At 42.5% G+C, this 19147-nt stretch overlaps 1 protein-coding gene across 2 annotated transcripts in view; it reads left to right on the top strand.

Moving 5' to 3' along the window:
• Positions 1–18918, top strand: part of ARL13A (ARF like GTPase 13A) — a 126371-nt gene extending 107453 nt beyond the window's left edge. For both annotated transcript variants that reach the window (XM_077292343.1, XM_077292344.1), the window contains 3 exons: positions 13862–14084; positions 14798–14896; positions 18273–18918. In XM_077292343.1, the coding sequence (XP_077148458.1) occupies positions 13862–14084; positions 14798–14896; positions 18273–18370 (420 nt within the window). In that variant the 3' untranslated portion in view covers positions 18371–18918. The remainder of the gene's footprint in view (positions 1–13861; positions 14085–14797; positions 14897–18272) is intronic.
• The last annotated feature ends 229 nt before the right edge of the window (positions 18919–19147 follow it).

Raw genomic sequence — 19147 nt, 5'->3', positions numbered from 1 at the left:
TCGTTGGTCGATGGGAATGATCAGGACCTTTTTTTGGTCGCTGATCACCCGCTGTCATCGCTGGATCGGCGTGTGTGACGCCGATCCAGCGATGTGTTCACTTGTAACCAGGGTAAATATCGGGTTACTAAGCGCAGGGCCGCGCTTAGTAACCCGATATTTACCCTGGTTACCATTGTAAAAGTTAAAAAAAAAAAAAACAGTACATACTCACATTCTGATGTCTGTCACGTCCCCCGGCGTCCACAGGGTTAAAACAGCTTTCGGCAAGAGCGCTGCTAATATGCACGCGCTGCTGCCTAGAGCTTCCCTGCACTGACTGTGTCACCGCTGTTACGGCCGGTGCTGACACATTCAGTGCAGGGAAGCTCTCGGCAGCAGTGTGTGCATATTAGCAGCGCTCTTGCCAAAAGCAGTTTTAACCCTGTGGACGCCGGCGGGGGACGTGACAGACATCAGAATGTGATTATGTAGTGTTTTTGGTTTTTTTTACTTTTACAATGGTAACCAGGGTAAATATTGGGTTACTAAGCGCGGCCCTGCACTTAGTAACCCGAAGTTTACCCTGGTTACCCGGGTGCTGCAGGGGGACTTCGGCATCGTTGAAGACAGTTTCAACGATGCCGAAGTCGTTCCCCTGATCATTGGTCGCTGGAGAGAGCTGTCTGTGTGACAGCTCCCCAGCGACCACACAACGACTTACCAACGATCACGGCCAGGTCGTATCGCTGGTCGTGATCGTTGGTAAGTTGTTTAGTGTAACGGTACCTTAAGTACAGCGGTGACTGCAAGAAGACGCACTCTGCAACAGGTTATGGGCCCAGACACTACAGGCCTGCACTACAAGCCCAGGCAGCAGGATCCTGGTTTATAACCCCAGATAACGGAGCACACAGATAAGCTCTGTAAACAGAAGGAAATAAATCCAGATACAGAGTGACAGAGGAATTCATCATCCCAGGAGCTGGACATACAGGAGAATATCTTCAGTACAACTCTCTAAACAAGTAAGACTATATAAAAATGATGAGTAACACAGAACTGAAATTAACAGTAGCTAAACTGAATAGTGAAAATTATCAGTTATGGAAATTCAAAGTAGAGATGATGTTATCTAAGGATGATCTATGGGAAGTAATGGTTACAGCAAGACCAGATCAAGATAATCAGACATGGGATAAGAAGAATAGACAAGCTAAAGCCACCATTAGCTTATTAGTGGATGATGCTCAATTAATACATATAAGAAATGAAGAAACAGCTAAGGGAATGTGGGAAGCATTAAGAAAACTGTATGAAAGACCTAGCTTGAATCACAAGTTATTTTTATTAAGAAAGCTTTACAGTATGAGATGAGTGCAAATGACGATATGCAGAAGCACATATTCTCAATGATGGAAGTGATATCACAGCTAAGATCTATTGGTGAAGACGTTAAAGAAAGTCATGTAGCAGCTATATTGTTGTGTAGTTTACCAGATTCATATACAGCCTTGATAAATGCCCTTGAAATGAGACCAGAAACTGACATTACATTAGATTTTGTGAAAACAAGACTAATAGATGAATATCAGAGAAGAAAAGAACAAAGAAATGATTCTTCTACTGAAAAGGACAGTGAAAATACTCTTAAAGCTACAGAATTCAAAAAACCCTATAATAAAGAGACAAGAGAATGCTTCAGATGTAAGAAAAAAGGTCATTTAAAGAAAGACTGTACCATATAGAAAGCAGAACAACAAAAATTACAACATAAAAAGCATACACAGAAAGTAAAAAACACAATTTCCGATTCATGTGAGAATAATTGGAATGGCACATTTAAAGTAACAGACAAGCAATCATCACTTGGTTGGTTTATTGATTCAGGAGCAACGAGTCATATGACAAGTGACAAGAATTTCTTTACTGATCTTGATTTAGATAAGAAAGAAGCCATTTATCTTGCAGATGGAAGCAAAATAACCGCAGAAGGTATCGGACAAGGTATGCTAAATTGTTCAAACAAGTTCGGGCAAGATTCAAAGATACTTGTACAGGATGTGTTGTATGTTCCAAAATTGGAAGGCGGATTATTATCTGTGAAACGTTTAACAGCAAAAGGTGTTGTGAATTTGGATTCTGGGCTCCCCCGGTGGCTACTGGTGGAATTGAACTGGTGTCTTCATCTTCTCTGTTCACCTGTTCCCATCAAGATGTGGGAGTCGCTATATAACCTTGCTGCTCTGTTAGTTGCTTGCCGGTCAACAATGTTATCAGAAGCCTCTCTGTGCTTGTTCCTGCTCCTAGACAACTACTAGATAAGTTGGACTCTTGTCCATGTTTGTTTTTGCATTTTGTTCCAGTTCACAGCTGTAGTTTCGTTACTGTGTCTGGAAAGCTCTTGTGAACGGGAATTGCCACTCTGGTGTTATGAGTTAATGCCAGAGTTTTAAAGTAATTTCTGGATGGTGTTTTTTGATAGGGTTTTCAGCTGACCATGAAAGTGTCCTTTCTGTCTTCTGCTATGTAGTAAGTGGACCTCAAATTTGCTAAACCTATTTTCATACTACGTTTGTTATTTCATCTCAACTCACCGCCAATACATGTGGGGGGCCTCTGTCTCCTTTCGGGGTATTTCTCTAGAGGTGAGCTAGGACTAATATTTTCCTCTGCTAGCTTTATTTAGTCCTCCGGCTGGGCTGGGCATCTAGAATCAACGTAGGCATGCTACCCGGCCACTGCTAGTTGTGCGTTAGGTTTAGTTCATGGTCAGCTCAGTTCCCATCTTCCAAGAGCTAGTTCCTATATATGCTTATGCTATGTTCTCTTGCCATTGAGATCATGACAGTTTGACCGGCCCGCAAAGTGTTAATTGTTTGGGCTGAAGCAGGAGAAAAAGAAGTGTTGAAGGGAAATTTTTTTTTTTTCCCCTCAGAGTTTGGCTGCCTAGCCCTTAATTGCTGTCTAGCTGCTTCTTACCTCCTCTTAACCCTTGAATGGCTCTGTGTCCACCTGTTTGTAATGGATCTTCAGAGTGTAACTGCAGGTTTGAATAATCTCGCCACGAAGGTACAAAATTTGCAAGATTTTGTTTGTCATGCACCTGTATCTGAGCCGAGAATTCCTTTGCCGGAATTTTTCTCGGGGAATAGATCCGGGTTTCAGAATTTTCGAAATAATTGCAAATTATTTTTGTCTCTGTAATCTCGCTCTGCCGGAGACCCTGCACAGCAGGTCAGGATTGTGATTTCCTTGCTCCGGGGCGACCCTCAAGACTGGGCTTTTTCATTGACACCAGGGGATCCTGCGTTGCTCAATGTGGATGCGTTTTTTCTGGCCTTGGGGTTGCTTTATGACGAACCTCATTTGGAGCTTCAGGCAGAAAAAACTTTGATGTCCCTATCTCAGGGGCAAGATGAAGCGGAAATTTACTGCCAAAGATTCCGTAAATGGTCTGTGCTTACTCAGTGGAATGAGTGCGCCCTGGCGGCGACTTTCAGAGAGGGTCTCTCTGATGCCATTAAGGATGTTATGGTGGGGTTCCCTGTGCCTGCGGGTCTGAATGAGTCCATGACAATGGCTATTCAGATCGATAGGCGTTTGCGGGAGCGCAAACCAGTGCACCATCTGGCGGTGTCCACTGAGAAGTCGCCAGAGAGTATGCAGTGTGATAGAATTCTGTCCCGAAGCGAGCGGCAGAATTTTAGACGGAAAAATGGGTTGTGTTTCTATTGTGGTGATTCTACTCATGTTATATCAGCATGCTCTAAGCGCACTAAAAAGCTTGGTAAATCTGTTTCCATTTGCACCTTACCGTCTAAATTTATTCTATCTGTGACCCTGATTTGCTCTTTGTCATCTATTACCACGGACGCCTATGTCGACTCTGGCGCCGCTTTGAGTCTTATGGATTGGTCCTTTGCCAAACGCTGTGGGTATGATTTAGAGCCTTTGGAGACTTCTATTCCTCTGAAGGGGATTGACTCCACCCCATTGGCTAATAATAAACCACAATACTGGACACAAGTAACTATGCGTATTAATCCGGATCACCAGGAGATTATTCGCTTTCTGGTGCTGTATAATCTACATGATGATTTGGTGCTAGGATTGCCTTGGCTGCAATCTCACAACCCAGTCCTCGACTGGAGAGCTATGTCTGTGTTGAGCTGGGGATGTAAGGGGGCTCATGGGGATGTACCTGTGGTTTCCATTTCATCATCCATTCCCTCTGAAATTCCTGAGTTCCTGTCTGACTATCGTGACGTCTTTGAAGAATCCAAGCTTGGTTCGTTACCTCCGCACCGAGAGTGCGATTGTGCCATAGATTTAATCCCGGGTAGTAAATACCCAAAGGGTCGTTTATTTAATCTGTCTGTGCCTGAACATGCTGCTATGCGAGAATATATAAAGGAGTCCTTGGAAAAGGGACATATTCGTCCATCGTCATCTCCCTTAGGAGCCGGTTTTTTCTTTGTGTCAAAAAAAGACGGCTCTTTGAGACCATGTATTGATTATCGGCTTTTGAATAAAATCACTGTTAAATATCAATACCCATTGCCGTTGCTGACTGATTTGTTTGCTCGCATAAAGGGGGCCAAGTGGTTCTCTAAGATTGACCTTCGTGGGGCGTATAATTTGGTGCGAATCAGGCAGGGGGATGAGTGGAAAACCGCATTTAATACGCCCGAGGGCCACTTTGAGTATTTAGTGATGCCTTTTGGTCTTTCTAATGCTCCGTCAGTTTTCCAGTCCTTTATGCATGATATTTTTCGCGATTATTTGGATAAATTTATGATTGTGTATCTGGATGATATTCTGATTTTTTCGGATGACTGGGACTCTCATGTCCAGCAAGTCAGGAGGGTTTTTCAGGTTTTGCGGTCTAATTCTTTGTGTGTGAAGGGTTCTAAGTGTGTTTTTGGGGTACAGAGGATTTCCTTTTTGGGATATATTTTTTCCCCCTCTTCCATTGAAATGGATCCTGTCAAGGTTCAGGCTATTTGTGATTGGACGCAGCCCTCTTCTCTTAAGAGTCTTCAGAAATTTTTGGGCTTTGCTAACTTTTATCGTCGATTTATTGCTGGTTTTTCGGATATTGCTAAGCCATTGACCGATTTGACTAAGAAGGGTGCTGATGTTGCTGATTGGTCCCCTGATGCTGTGGAGGCCTTTCGGGAGCTTAAGCGCCGTTTTTCCTCTGCCCCTGTGTTGCGTCAGCCTGATGTTGCTCTACCTTTTCAGGTTGAGGTCGACGCTTCTGAGATCGGAGCTGGGGCAGTGTTGTCGCAGAAAAGTTCTGACTGCTCCGTGATGAGGCCTTGTGCCTTCTTTTCCCGTAAATTTTCGCCCGCTGAGCGGAATTATGATGTTGGGAATCGGGAGCTTTTGGCCATGAAGTGGGCTTTTGAGGAGTGGCGCCATTGGCTCGAGGGGGCCAGACATCAGGTGGTGGTATTGACTGACCACAAAAATTTGATTTATCTTGAGACCGCCAGGCGCCTGAATCCTAGACAGGCGCGCTGGTCATTATTTTTCTCTCGGTTTAATTTTGTGGTGTCATACCTACCGGGTTCTAAGAATGTTAAGGCGGATGCCCTTTCTAGGAGTTTTGAGCCTGACTCGCCTGGTAACTCTGAGCCCACAGGTATCCTTAAGGATGGAGTGGTATTGTCAGCCGTTTCTCCAGACCTGCGGCGGGCCTTGCAGGAGTTTCAGGCGGAGAGACCTGATCGTTGCCCACCTGATAAACTGTTTGTTCCTGATGATTGGACCAGTAGAGTCATCTCTGAGGTTCATTCTTCTGCGTTGGCAGGTCATCCTGGCATTTTTGGTACCAGGGATTTGGTGGCAAGGTCCTTCTGGTGGCCTTCCCTGTCACGAGATGTGCGAGGCTTTGTGCAGTCTTGTGACGTTTGTGCTCGGGCCAAGCCTTGTTGTTCTCGGGCTAGTGGATTATTGTTGCCCTTGCCTATTCCTAAGAGGCCTTGGATGCACATCTCGATGGATTTTATTTCAGATCTGCCTGTTTCTCAGAAGATGTCTGTCATCTGGGTGGTGTGTGACCGTTTTTCTAAGATGGTCCATTTGGTTCCTCTGCCCAAGTTACCTTCTTCTTCCGAGTTGGTTCCTCTGTTTTTTCAAAATGTTGTTCGTTTGCATGGTATTCCTGAGAATATCGTTTCTGACAGAGGGACCCAATTCGTGTCTAGATTTTGGCGGGCATTCTGTGCTAGGATGGGCATAGATTTATCTTTTTCGTCCGCTTTCCATCCTCAGACGAATGGCCAGACCGAGCGGATTAATCAGACCCTGGAGACATATCTGAGGTGTTTTGTGTCTGCTGACCAGGATGATTGGGTTGCTTTTTTGCCATTGGCGGAGTTCGCTCTCAATAATCGGGCCAGCTCTGCCACTTTGGTGTCCCCGTTTTTCTGTAATTCGGGGTTTCATCCTCGATTTTCCTCTGGTCAGGTGGAATCTTCGGATTGTCCTGGAGTGGATGCTCTGGTGGAGAGATTGCATCAGATCTGGGGGCAGGTGGTGGACAATTTGAGGTTGTCCCAGGAGAAGACTCAGCTTTTTGCCAACCGCCACCGTCGTGTTGGTCCTCGGCTTTCTGTTGGGGATTTGGTGTGGTTGTCTTCTCGTTTTGTCCCTATGAGGGTCTCTTCTCCTAAGTTTAAGCCTCGGTTTATCGGCCCGTATAAGATATTGGAGATTCTTAACCCTGTTTCCTTCCGTTTGGACCTCCCTGCATCCTTTTCTATTCATAACGTTTTTCATCGGTCATTATTGCGCAGGTATGAGGTACCGGTTGTGCCTTCCGTTGAGCCTCCTGCTCCGGTGTTGGTTGAGGGTGAGTTGGAGTACGTTGTGGAGAAAATCTTGGACTCTCGTGTTTCCAGACGGAGACTCCAGTATCTGGTCAAGTGGAAGGGATACGGCCAGGAGGATAATTCTTGGGTGAATGCATCTGATGTTCATGCCTCCGATCTGGTTCGTGCCTTTCATGGGGCCCATCCTGATCGCCCTGGTGGTTCTGGTGAGGGTTCGGTGCCCCCTCCTTGAGGGGGGGGTACTGTTGTGAATTTGGATTCTGGGCTCCCCCGGTGGCTACTGGTGGAATTGAACTGGTGTCTTCATCTTCTCTGTTCACCTGTTCCCATCAAGATGTGGGAGTCGCTATATAACCTTGCTGCTCTGTTAGTTGCTTGCCGGTCAACAATGTTATCAGAAGCCTCTCTGTGCTTGTTCCTGCTCCTAGACAACTACTAGATAAGTTGGACTCTTGTCCATGTTTGTTTTTGCATTTTGTTCCAGTTCACAGCTGTAGTTTCGTTACTGTGTCTGGAAAGCTCTTGTGAACGGGAATTGCCACTCTGGTGTTATGAGTTAATGCCAGAGTTTTAAAGTAATTTCTGGATGGTGTTTTTTGATAGGGTTTTCAGCTGACCATGAAAGTGTCCTTTCTGTCTTCTGCTATGTAGTAAGTGGACCTCAAATTTGCTAAACCTATTTTCATACTACGTTTGTTATTTCATCTCAACTCACCGCCAATACATGTGGGGGGCCTCTGTCTCCTTTCGGGGTATTTCTCTAGAGGTGAGCTAGGACTAATATTTTCCTCTGCTAGCTTTATTTAGTCCTCCGGCTGGGCTGGGCATCTAGAATCAACGTAGGCATGCTACCCGGCCACTGCTAGTTGTGCGTTAGGTTTAGTTCATGGTCAGCTCAGTTCCCATCTTCCAAGAGCTAGTTCCTATATATGCTTATGCTATGTTCTCTTGCCATTGAGATCATGACAAAAAGGACTTACAGTGAAATTCAAAGACAATGAGTGTGCAATTATTGCAGGAAACAAGGTGATAACCAAAGTCAAGGCAGATGAACAATTATATCATTTTGACACACCAAAGGAACAGATGAAGGTATGTACACATGATCACAAAAACTATTCACATGTGGCATAGACGTCTAGGACATAGACACCCTGACAGTATAAGGGAACTACAGAGAAAAGAATTTACAAAAGATTTAAAGATATCAGATTGCTCAATTACCATAAGATGTGAATGTTGTATAAAATCCAAAGTGAGAAGGATATCTATTCCAAAAGAAAGTGAGATGAAAAGCGAAAGACCACTTGATTTGGTGCATACTGACGTATGTGGACCCATGAAAGTGACTACATCAGGAAGCAATGGATACATGTTGACTTTTATAGACGATTACTCAAGATACACAGTAACATACTTAATTAAAAACAAAAGTTAAGTTTTTGATAAACTTGTAGACTATGTAACAAGATCAAGTAACAAATTTCAAAGGAAGCCAATTGTCATCAGAAGTGATAATGGAGGTGAATTTACAGGTCACAGAATAGAAGACTACTTAAGACAAAATGGAATAGAACACCAGAAAACGGTTCCATACACACCTGAACAAAATGGAGTAGCAGAAAGAAAAAACAGAACTCTAACAGAAATGATAAGATGTATGCTGACGGATTCCAAACTACCAGAGAAATATTGGGGTGAGGCAGCAATGATAGCTATATATCTACAGAACTTTTTTCCAGAAAACTAATGAAAACTCCATATTAACTGTGGCAAGGTATGAAACCAAGTGTCAATCATTTAAAAGTTTTTGGATGTAAAGTTTTTATATTCATTCCAACAGAAAAACGTTCCAAACTTCAAAACAGATCCATGGAAGGAATATTTGTTGGATATAGTGAAAATTGCAAAGGATACAGAATCCTAGATCCCAAAACAGACAGTTACGGTGAGTAACAGTGTGACATTCATTGAAGATTTAAATGAAGACATTATGATTTCAGTTGAAACAAAAAATGAGAAAACCAATAGTGACACAACTGAAGAAATATCTGATGAGAAAGAAGCAGAAATTAATGAAGAACAAAATACTGAAAGTGAAGAATCACAACTACAAACAGACACAGAACCAAGACGTTCAATGAGAGAGAACAAAGGAAAACCACCAAAAAGTCTCTATACAAGACAAGCACAAGAAAAATCGATGAGCCTACCTCTTGGGAAGACATATCTAAACTTCCTGTAGAAGAAGCTAATAAATGGATAGAAGCAACAGAAACAGAAATTAAATCCATGCAAGATTCAAATACATGGACACTAACAGATTTACCAGAAGGAAGAAAAACCATAGGATGTAAATGGATTTTTAAACTTAAATACCAAACAGATGGCACAGCTGAAAGATACCGAGCAAGACTCGTAGCTAAAGGGTATTCTCAAAAATATGGAGAAGACTATGATGAGACATTTGCTCCAGTTGTCAAACACACTACAATAAGAACTTTACTTACATTTGCAGCAATGAAACAGATGCAACTGAGACATCTGGATGTAAAGACAGCTTTTCTGAATGGAGATTTAACAGAAGACATTTATATGGAACAACCTCCAGGATTCAAAGATGAAAGAAATCCAAACAAAGTTTGTAAACTACAGAAAAGCATATATGGTTTAAAGCAAGCAGCTAAAGCGTGGAATGACAAAATCACGGAAGTACTTACAAATGAAAAATTTCAAAGAAGCAAAGCTGATCCATGCTTATACACAAAAAGGCTGATTAATAGATGGATTTATATACTCATGTATGTAGACGACATTTTGATTTGTTTTGAACAAGAAAGGGATAACGAAAACATTCTAAAAATCCTGAAGCAACATTTCGAAATCAAAGACTTGGGAAATGTAAAACAATATCTAGGAATGCAGGTAGAAAGAAGAAGATGGAAGTTTCCTACTGAATCAAAATCACATGATTCAAGACATAACAGAAAAATTTGGATTAAAGGATGCAAAAACAGTAAAATCTCCAATGGAAACTAATTATCTCAAAGAGATAAACAGTGAAAAAAAATATGCTACCAAATAATGAAGAATACAGAACAGCAATAGGAAAACTACTGTATCTAGCGACCGTTACAAGACCAGACATCGCAGCAGCAGTAGGAATCCTGAGTAGAAAGGTATCAAAACCAAATAAAGCTGATTGGAATGCCGTGAAGAGAGTAATGCGTTATTTGAAAGGAACTAGCAATGTTAAGCTGAAATTACCCACAAGTGCTGATTGCATTTTAACAGGATTTCTTGATGCAGATTGGGCTGGAGATCCAACTGACAGAAGATCTACCAGTGGACATATTTTTTTCCTCTCAGGTGGACCAATAAGTTGGACAAGTAAGAAACAGTCAATTGTGACACTATCTTCAACAGAAGCAGAATATGTTGCCGCAGCACATGCGAGCCAAGAAGTACTGTGGTTAAGACAATTGTTGACAGAATTAGGACAACCACAGTTGGCACCAACAAAACTGAAAGAGGACAATCAAGGATGTCTTATTCTTGCTCAGATGGAAAGAGTCAATCCAAGAACCAAGCATATTGATGTGTAATATCATTTCTTGAGAGATCATCAGGAACAAGGAGTCTTGATGTTAGAGTACTGTCCTACTGAAGAAATGACAGCAGACATCTTCACGAAGGCGTTGAATGCTGATAAACATCGGAGACTAATAAAAAAGTTGGGTTTGATTGAATAAGTCCTTACTGTTGAGAAAGGGTGTTGGCATACACAACAGATTAGGACTTATTATAAGTGAAAGGAGGACTTTATACTAACCAGACAGCAGATGGCGATAGTGTGTAAAGTTATATACTTGCTGAAATGTGGGGAGGGAAGCTCTCAATTGTTGGTTGTTTTCTTACTTCCTGTTTTTCTTCTTCTTCTTGAATGTGTTATGTCAGCAGTGCACGGACTGTGTGACACTGAATTGTATCTCATGTTTATCCAGTATGAAGTAAATACTGTTTACTCAAGATATCTTGCTGATTGAAGCTCTCGTAACTACAGCGGTGACTGCAAGAAGACGCACTCTGCAACAAATTACTCATTATAATTCATGAAAATCAGATGCACTTAAAACCCTGTCTAATGAAACATCCAGCAGACCCTCTCATAGCATCCTTGTTACCCTGAGAGCTGTGTTGTAGCACACCTTATCTATTCTATGCTTAACTCTGCTATGCATGGAGGAGAGTGCATGATCATACTTTGATGATCCCCATGAACCACCCATATAATGCTCCATACAGTTTATGATGGGCTCTATAAAATGCTCCATAGAATATGCCCCATACAATGCTGCACAAAGGTTAATAATGGCCCCAGAAGATGCTCCATAGAAACATTTGCCCCATGTAATACTGCACAAAGGTTGATTATGGCCCCAAAAGATGCTCTATAGAAAATGTGCCCCATACAATGCTGCATAAATGTTGATTGTGGCCCCATAAGATGCTCCATAGATTATGCCCCATTTGCTGTTGCTGTTGCTGCGATTAAAAACAAAAAACAAAATGCATACTCACCTCTCGTCGCTCAGACCCCCGACACTTGCGATATTCACCTGTCCCCGTTCCACCGCCGGGCACCGCTCCATCGTCCGCGTCCTCTGCAGTGACTATTTGTTCAGGCGGAGGTTGGCGTGCACACTAAACATGTCATCGCGCCCTCTGACCTGAGCAGTCACAGCCAGAGGACGCGGAAGATGAGCGGCGCCTGGCGGTGGAACGGGGAGAGGTGAATATCGGAATGCTCACCCTCCCCCGTTATACTCACCTGCTCCCGGCACGCTCCCTGCTTCTCAGTGACAGATGGTCTCCGGGTGCTGGCAGCTTGGTCCGGTGTTCAGCGGTCACTGGTACCGCTCATTAAAGTAATGAATATGCATCCATATTCATTACTTTAATGAGCGGTACCACGTGACCAATGAACACAGGAAGAGCTGCCGGCGCCCGGGGACCATCAGAGATGCAGAGACACGCCGGGAGCAAGTAAGTATGATGGACAGCCGCTGCTCCCCCTCCCCCGCCGACCCCCTGGGACAACGACTTGAGTATAAGCCGAGAGGGGCACTTTCAGTGTAAAAAAATGGGCTTAAAATCTCGGCTTATACTCGAGTATATACGGTATATATATCTACCTTTACTATGTGTATATATTTATTTTATCTATTCTATTGCAACCTGTCAGTGTGATTTTACTGTAAGCGCACAGGAATTGCCGGCTTTTCTATCTATCTATCTATCTATCATATATATGTGTGTGGCCGAGTACCACAGGTGGCATAACAAACATTTCCCAATAGACTTTATTGTCCATTACACTTCATCCCCTTTAATTGGACGCCAAGGGCCACAGACTGTTCAATACTGCCCCTGACCTTCCCCTTTAAGTACCATCAGACCCGGCCCGAGTACCCCACGGTCCTAGCGGGCACTCCAATTGCTTTACATTTACCTTTAGCACTCTCCTATCTGGCCTTATGTATACTTAAGATCCAATCAGCAAGTCTTCCTCTGCTTACTGTCACTGAATGGAAACATTGATTCCTGAGGCTGAATAGACGAGCAAGCAAATCTATAATAAAACACAGCAATAATATCTACGTAACTGGTGCTTGATGCTGGAAAAGGTCTGTATCCCTTAGAGCCGTGGACTGCGCTCTACATGCATTGGTCTAATAGTCTTTAATCCGGGGCCAGCTCCTCACAATAGTAATAATGGCCGATCTCTTTTCATGAGCGTTAATCCCAATAACAATAATATAGAGAGTCAATGCAACCACTTAGAGAAGGTATTGGAGATCCAGCACCACCACTTTTCTCCCTGTCCTCCTTTTTACTATTGTCTTTTATCACCCTCTCCAGGTTAAATTGCTAAAGAGTGAAAAACAACCATAGAATATACCTTCCATATTTTTCCCCTCATCTCCTTTTTTAGTAGGGCCCCCTTTTGTTGAACCATGTAACTTCGGGGCATCATCTTCCTTATCCTTGTTCTTATCGAATATGTCTGTCTGTATGGACACTGACACAGTTTCACTCGCTACCCCTGCTACAGTAAGACCTCCTAGTCCCTGGGTACGAAACCCGCTCCCTCTTGATACGCTACTGACTGTCCCCTTGAACTTGCGTTTGCTTCTGATTGCTACACCCATATTGCTAAAGGTGACGTCCCCCTGCTTTGGGGGGTGCCTGAATAGGGGTATACCATGACCCTTGCACCAGCCCAAACTCCAGACCTCTTTTGGTAATACACCTCCATTATCATGACTGAGCTCTTTGTAAGTGACATCTGGGCTTTATAGATGAGTTGTCCAAGGCTACACCATATATTGGATACTCCCCTTGTAACGACGGCCCCACTCTTTATTTTACTCCCCCACCCTCACATCGCTCAGTCCTCTTTCCTGCTTTCATTCTTCTCACATTCCCGCTCACACCTTCTCATGTTGGCCTCCCTTTTGTCCTAAGGCCCTTGTTTGGCCTCTCTTCGTTCCTACAAGCTCTATATGGGACTGTCTGGCCCTGTTCATTATGACCCCGAGCCGCAATGTGTGAACGAGTTATAACCATCTTTTACACTTATGGCATATCCGCAGGATGTTCTGGGGGAACAGACAGGTGTTGTGGTTTCCATTTTCCGAATCACATAAGGCAATTTGGGATGTTTCTTGATTTAAAAAGTTGGACGTTATAGCATTGTGATCCATATTATCAGTACGTTGTGCTGGTGGGATGTAATATCCTAAACTAATCTTGTTGATGTGTTGACTTTAAAGGTATTAAATAATGATTCTGTGCCACCAAGTGGAAATTGCTTGACAGATGACAGATTTTTGAAGTTCCATTAGACATTGTATCCTTGAAGCATTTAGTAAAATTGATTGTTCCACACTATAACTTTCATATTTTTCATTGCTCTGTCTGCTTTCCATACTTTCTCATGAGGTTTTTCTTCTTCTTCTTTTGTTCTGTTTAAATAGACTGGTCACAGTCTACGCAGCATGAATAAAAAAAGGAAGAGGAAAGTGAAAGTTACAGAAACTTCAACGTCTCAAGTTCTGAAGGTAAATCGTAATGGGGAAGGTGAGCAAAGAGCTGAAGATAAAACATTGCCATCCAGCGGAGCTCAAGTCTACCATACTCTGGGACACAGAGCTGTAATCATGCCAGATACGCAGGATAATCCACAAGTAATGGCTGAAGGTACAATAATGCGTTGAAAAATATATTTCTGCTGTGGTAAATTGGCTCACTCAGCTGTACACGAAGGTAGACACGGGAACGCTGTCTCTTTAAGTCCTTCACTGATTTATTATGTACAGCCGGCATAAATCTTGGTTCAGTAAAAATAAACATGGCATTTTGGGCAAAACAGGAAAACAAAACAAAATGGTATCTCACAGGTCATACGTCTGTGGGGATCCGCCCCCTCAGAGTTAGCAAAAACACGTGGTCCAGTTTAGCACCGACATGAGCTCCTCTCTGGAGTTAACTTCTCCAGACACACTGAACACTGTATTGATCAGAAGGTGGACTATTTAAACCACAGTCCACACCCTGGGGTGAAGATAAGGTAGACAACCTTCCACCCACTCAATGGTTGTCACAAAAACCCATCCCTTAAAATGGCCGATTAACCCCTCTCAACATTTAGTGTGCTGGAGCAATTTTCTGGGTTTCAAATCACTGAATCCAATAGCCTCAGTGAAACGTATCGCCCCTCCAACACTTTGCCAGTGACTTTGTCATACTGTTGACAGGTAATATGCAGTGTTAAAGATGGCATATTTACAGCATGTTAAGGAGAAGTAAACATATCAATTGGTAGAGTGTACTGATTTCTCCACCCAAGCAGTTCCCATCACTATAATAATAACTGAACTGTAATTTAAATAATATTATGTTTGTATACATAGGTACCAAGAAAAGAAGGAAAAAGAAGATACTTGTTCCAAATAGACAAATAAAATCTCTGGAAGTTGGAGCCTATAGTGGGGACATGGAAAACACGTTTGGTGAGTCTACTTAATAAATTATTGGACACTTTACGGAGTTCTTACATTTAGGGTGCATCACGCACGCCAGTCCTAATGAAGGGCTCGCTGGAGTATGATGCGCCAAATTCATTACTGGTCACACACCATTGAATGAATTAGGTGCTTCTCCTAACTGGCGCTCGTTGCAGCCAAAAAGTCTACTGAAAGACTGGAGTCTATTTTTGGATTAAGCTACATGGTGTAACATTGCATACAATTGATGGGTGAGCATACCGACACCCCGTCCCGCATGTCCCACCCGTGCTACACCCATAGTGACGTAGCTGGACAAGGCTTTCGTGTAAATGCCAATATTTTTGGCAACCTTCTGAGATACACAAAAATATTGCAACCAGAATTCTAGTGCAAGCACCTTATTGAATGGGCCCCATTGCATCAAAATTTTAGGGTGACAGGTTTCAAGAGAGCTGACAGACCCTGTTATACTACATTATATCAATATTTTGTACCTGCGTGTTTTTCTAATTTGTACTTATTCATAATAATAGGGAAAATATAACAGGTTCCTCAATTTTAACCTGTAAAATCTCATTGTAATGAAAAATATGTTTTTAAGAAGGTTTAAGAAGTAGGGAGGCCGAGGATAACACCATGAAGGCCTTAAATCTGGTTTGCAGAGTTAAAACTAAACATCAGCCTCTTGAGCTTCTTTTTACTAATGACTTCAAAAAGCTGAATTGGACTTTTCCACGGCAGACAATGTGCATTATTGATCTGAAATAGAGATCAGCGGATCTGCCAACATTTAATTTTGTCAAATTTACCATCCCCACATAAGGTGGCAACCAGTGACATAATTAGTCTGATGGGCTCTGGTGCAAAATTTGGACCTAGGCCCCCACTTAGATGTTGGTCAGATGTATTCACCCTTGTAGTATTCTAAATCCTATAAAGAGCTATTAGTTCCCCCCATAATGTAATAATGTCCCCCATCCGCTACTAAAGTCACGCATTCAGTGCCTGTTCCAGGAATAATGTCCTCCATGCTCGACCCCTTACAGTTGTAATATCCAACATCCTCTGCCCCTTCCAGTCAGAATGTTTCCCATCCTGATCCCCTTCAAATAATATTGTCCAACATCCTGGCAATCTTCCTGGTAAAATGTCTCCAATCCTTGCCCTCCCGTTCTTGCTATAATGTCCAACGTCATGAGCCCATCCTGGTATAATGTTCCACATCCTGGACCCTTTCCAGTAATAATGTCCCCCATCTTGGTTTAATGTCCCCATCCTGGCCCCTTCCAGTAATATATGTCCCCCATACTGGGTCCCTTTCAGGAATATATGTCTCCCATCCTGGGCCCCTTCCAATAATAATGTTCCTCATCCTGATGTAATATCTCCATCCTGGGCCCCTTCCAGTAATAATATCCTCAATCCTGGTGTAATGTCCTCATCATGGCTCCTTCCAGTAATATATATCCCTCATCATGGCACCTTCCAGTAATATTGTCCCCCATCCTGGTATAATGTCCCCTCATCCTGGGCCCCTTCCAGTAATAATGTTCCCCATCCTGGTGTAATATACCCATCCTTTGCCTCTTCCAGTAATAATATCCCCAATCCTCGGGTAATGTCCTCATCATAGCTCCTTCCAGTAATATATGTCCTCCATCATGACCCCTTTCAGTAATAATATCCCCAATCCTCGGGTAATTTCCTCATCATAGCTCCTTCTAGTAATATATATCCCCCATCATGACCCCTTCCAGTAATAATATCCCCAATCCTGGTGTAATGTCCCCATAATGGCTACTTCCGGTAATATTGTCCCCCCATCCTGGGTCCCTTACTGGCACAATGTCCCAGCTCCTGGACCCATCCTGTAACAATGCTCCCCGTTCTGCCTCTGTTCTCTCACACACGAAAAAAACACACAAAAAAAACAATTTTTCCCACTTCCCTGCTTCCACAATGTGCAATGTTCTCTTCTATAGCCAGCACAGAGGCCTCCCACTAACTTCGGATTGCCTGCTATCGGATGGTTGACGCATGATATCACTGCTTTGAGTGGCACGCCGATATCAGCTGCCTGATTGGCCGGTGGCGTGTATTCCGGTACACGGACCCAGTTGGTCTCTGCACTGCAATACATTCAGCATATTGTGCACCCTCATGCACAGCCAGCTGAATTAGGAGCTGAAATCGGCGGGCCCCCCCTCCAAACCCATGCCTGCTTGATCGGACGCACATCCAGTTGAAATAGGAGCTAGTGTCGGCGATCCCCCCTCCTGCATGGTCCTGGTCACTTTCACAACCTCTGCATCTGCGATTGTTACACCCCCTGGTCGCCACATGACGATGCACGCTGCAACCTTACGCGCATGCACATAAACATCCTGGGCCTAAAAGTCTTGGCATCGGATGAGAGGACCAAAGGTTTCAGCGCTCATTTTGCTGAACCTATGTGGAAGCTTAATAAAAAAAATCGGCATTTTTGTGAGTGTGGATTTTTGTAACATTTGAATGGAATTCATTCCACTCGAATATATTTGCTCAGCTCTAGTCTGAATACTGATATGTTACAATACACATCTGCCCTGTACTTGTGGTTTGCATTAGTATGAACGGTAATTTTATCTGGTGGTGTCCATATAAAGTAAACTATGGCACTTCAAATAACGTACAGCCAAATACGGGCTAACGTAATAAGACAGCCGAAAGAAGAGAACCATATATGAGAATAAAACATATTTTTTCCAATCTTTATTATAAATAATTAAAATACAAATAAAAGGATGGCACAAAAGCAAAATATAGCAAAGTGTCCAGTAGGGGGTATCCTAGTCCTATTAAAGATGAGTATTTCACCCAGAGATGAACCTAGCAAGATGGCTGACAAACACTAACTGGGGAAGAAGGGAGGGGTTACTGACATCAGAGCCGGGCTACAGGGAGAGAGACAGGACAAACTTGTAAAACTTGTAAAAGGGCAAATTGATTTACCACCAACAGTACAATGATAATACAATACTATATGATTTCCAAGTCATTGGACATGACAACTCATATGAAAGATCCTGGTGTTGTTGGATGGAATCCTAGTCCTCTTCTGATTATCAGACCTACCAGAGTGAGAATTGAGGGACGTCATCTGCCTAGGAGTAACCTCTAAACTCCTTCGAGGTTCCAACTCATCCTGTCTATCCTCATTTTTAATAGGTTCCAAGTCATGTCTTTGTGGATCCTGGTGATTTCGGGTTTTGTTATATTTATGTTGGGATTTGGACCTTACTCTTATTTCTGTGCTTTGATTTTCTATTGGTCATGTATAAATTGAGAATTTACTGCATTTAAAAAAGTATTCTTTCATTATTATCTGTTTATCTGACAGAACTTTATCGAAAAGCTATCCATGCCCTTAAGCTGAAACAAGAACAACTAAGAGAAAGACCATCTCGAAGCAACCAAGAAGTCAGCCCACTGCAATAAGAGAAACCATCATGGTGCAACCATAGCAGCTCATCAAGTTATTTTTGTATAATTGATCACTACATTTTTCAAAAAACTTTTGATAACCTTAATAAAAAAAAAAGAAAAATAAACGGCACACATTCCGATAGGATGATTAAAGTGCCAGAGTTTCTTCATTGTTTTATATACACAATAATTTGCTCAATTTATCTCTCAACGTCCCTCTCTATGGGGAACACTGTACCATAACAGTTAATTGTCTCACATATAGGCGTGATAAAAAAATACACTGATCATGACCATGGTACTATTATAAAACCAATATTTTATTAGAATAAATCTTCATGAAAACATGTAACTACAAGAAAGGGTACTGGAACCACAAAAAGGGACAGCTCTGCCATAGGTTAGCCCAAAGATAGTGGACTGACTAAATTAAGTATGTATATATCACAATAATATAGCTTAATAATTCTAATAATAAATATAAATAACAATGTGGGGTATATCTGCTTGCCAAACTATATTTATTCCCATGACTAGGTAGCTAAACGCTAATCCATTTGGTATCTGAAAATGTGTGCAAACTGTAAAGCGCTGCGTAATATGTTAGAGCTATATAAAAATAAAGATTATTATTATTATTATTATTATCTTAGTAAGCAGCCCCCCCACATGAAAAAGCATATATATGTGTGTTAAAAGATATACCTTATTGTCAGTCACATGGGGATAATCCTCGGCGTCCCTCTGCCCCGACGCGCGTTTCACACCGCATCTTCATTGTTTACCTGG

This window comes from Ranitomeya variabilis, chromosome 2, assembly GCF_051348905.1.
Source record: "Ranitomeya variabilis isolate aRanVar5 chromosome 2, aRanVar5.hap1, whole genome shotgun sequence".
Lineage (NCBI taxonomy): Eukaryota > Metazoa > Chordata > Amphibia > Anura > Dendrobatidae > Ranitomeya > Ranitomeya variabilis.
The sequence above is the reverse complement of the archived record's forward strand: the minus strand, read 5'-3'. Positions and strand labels throughout refer to the sequence as shown.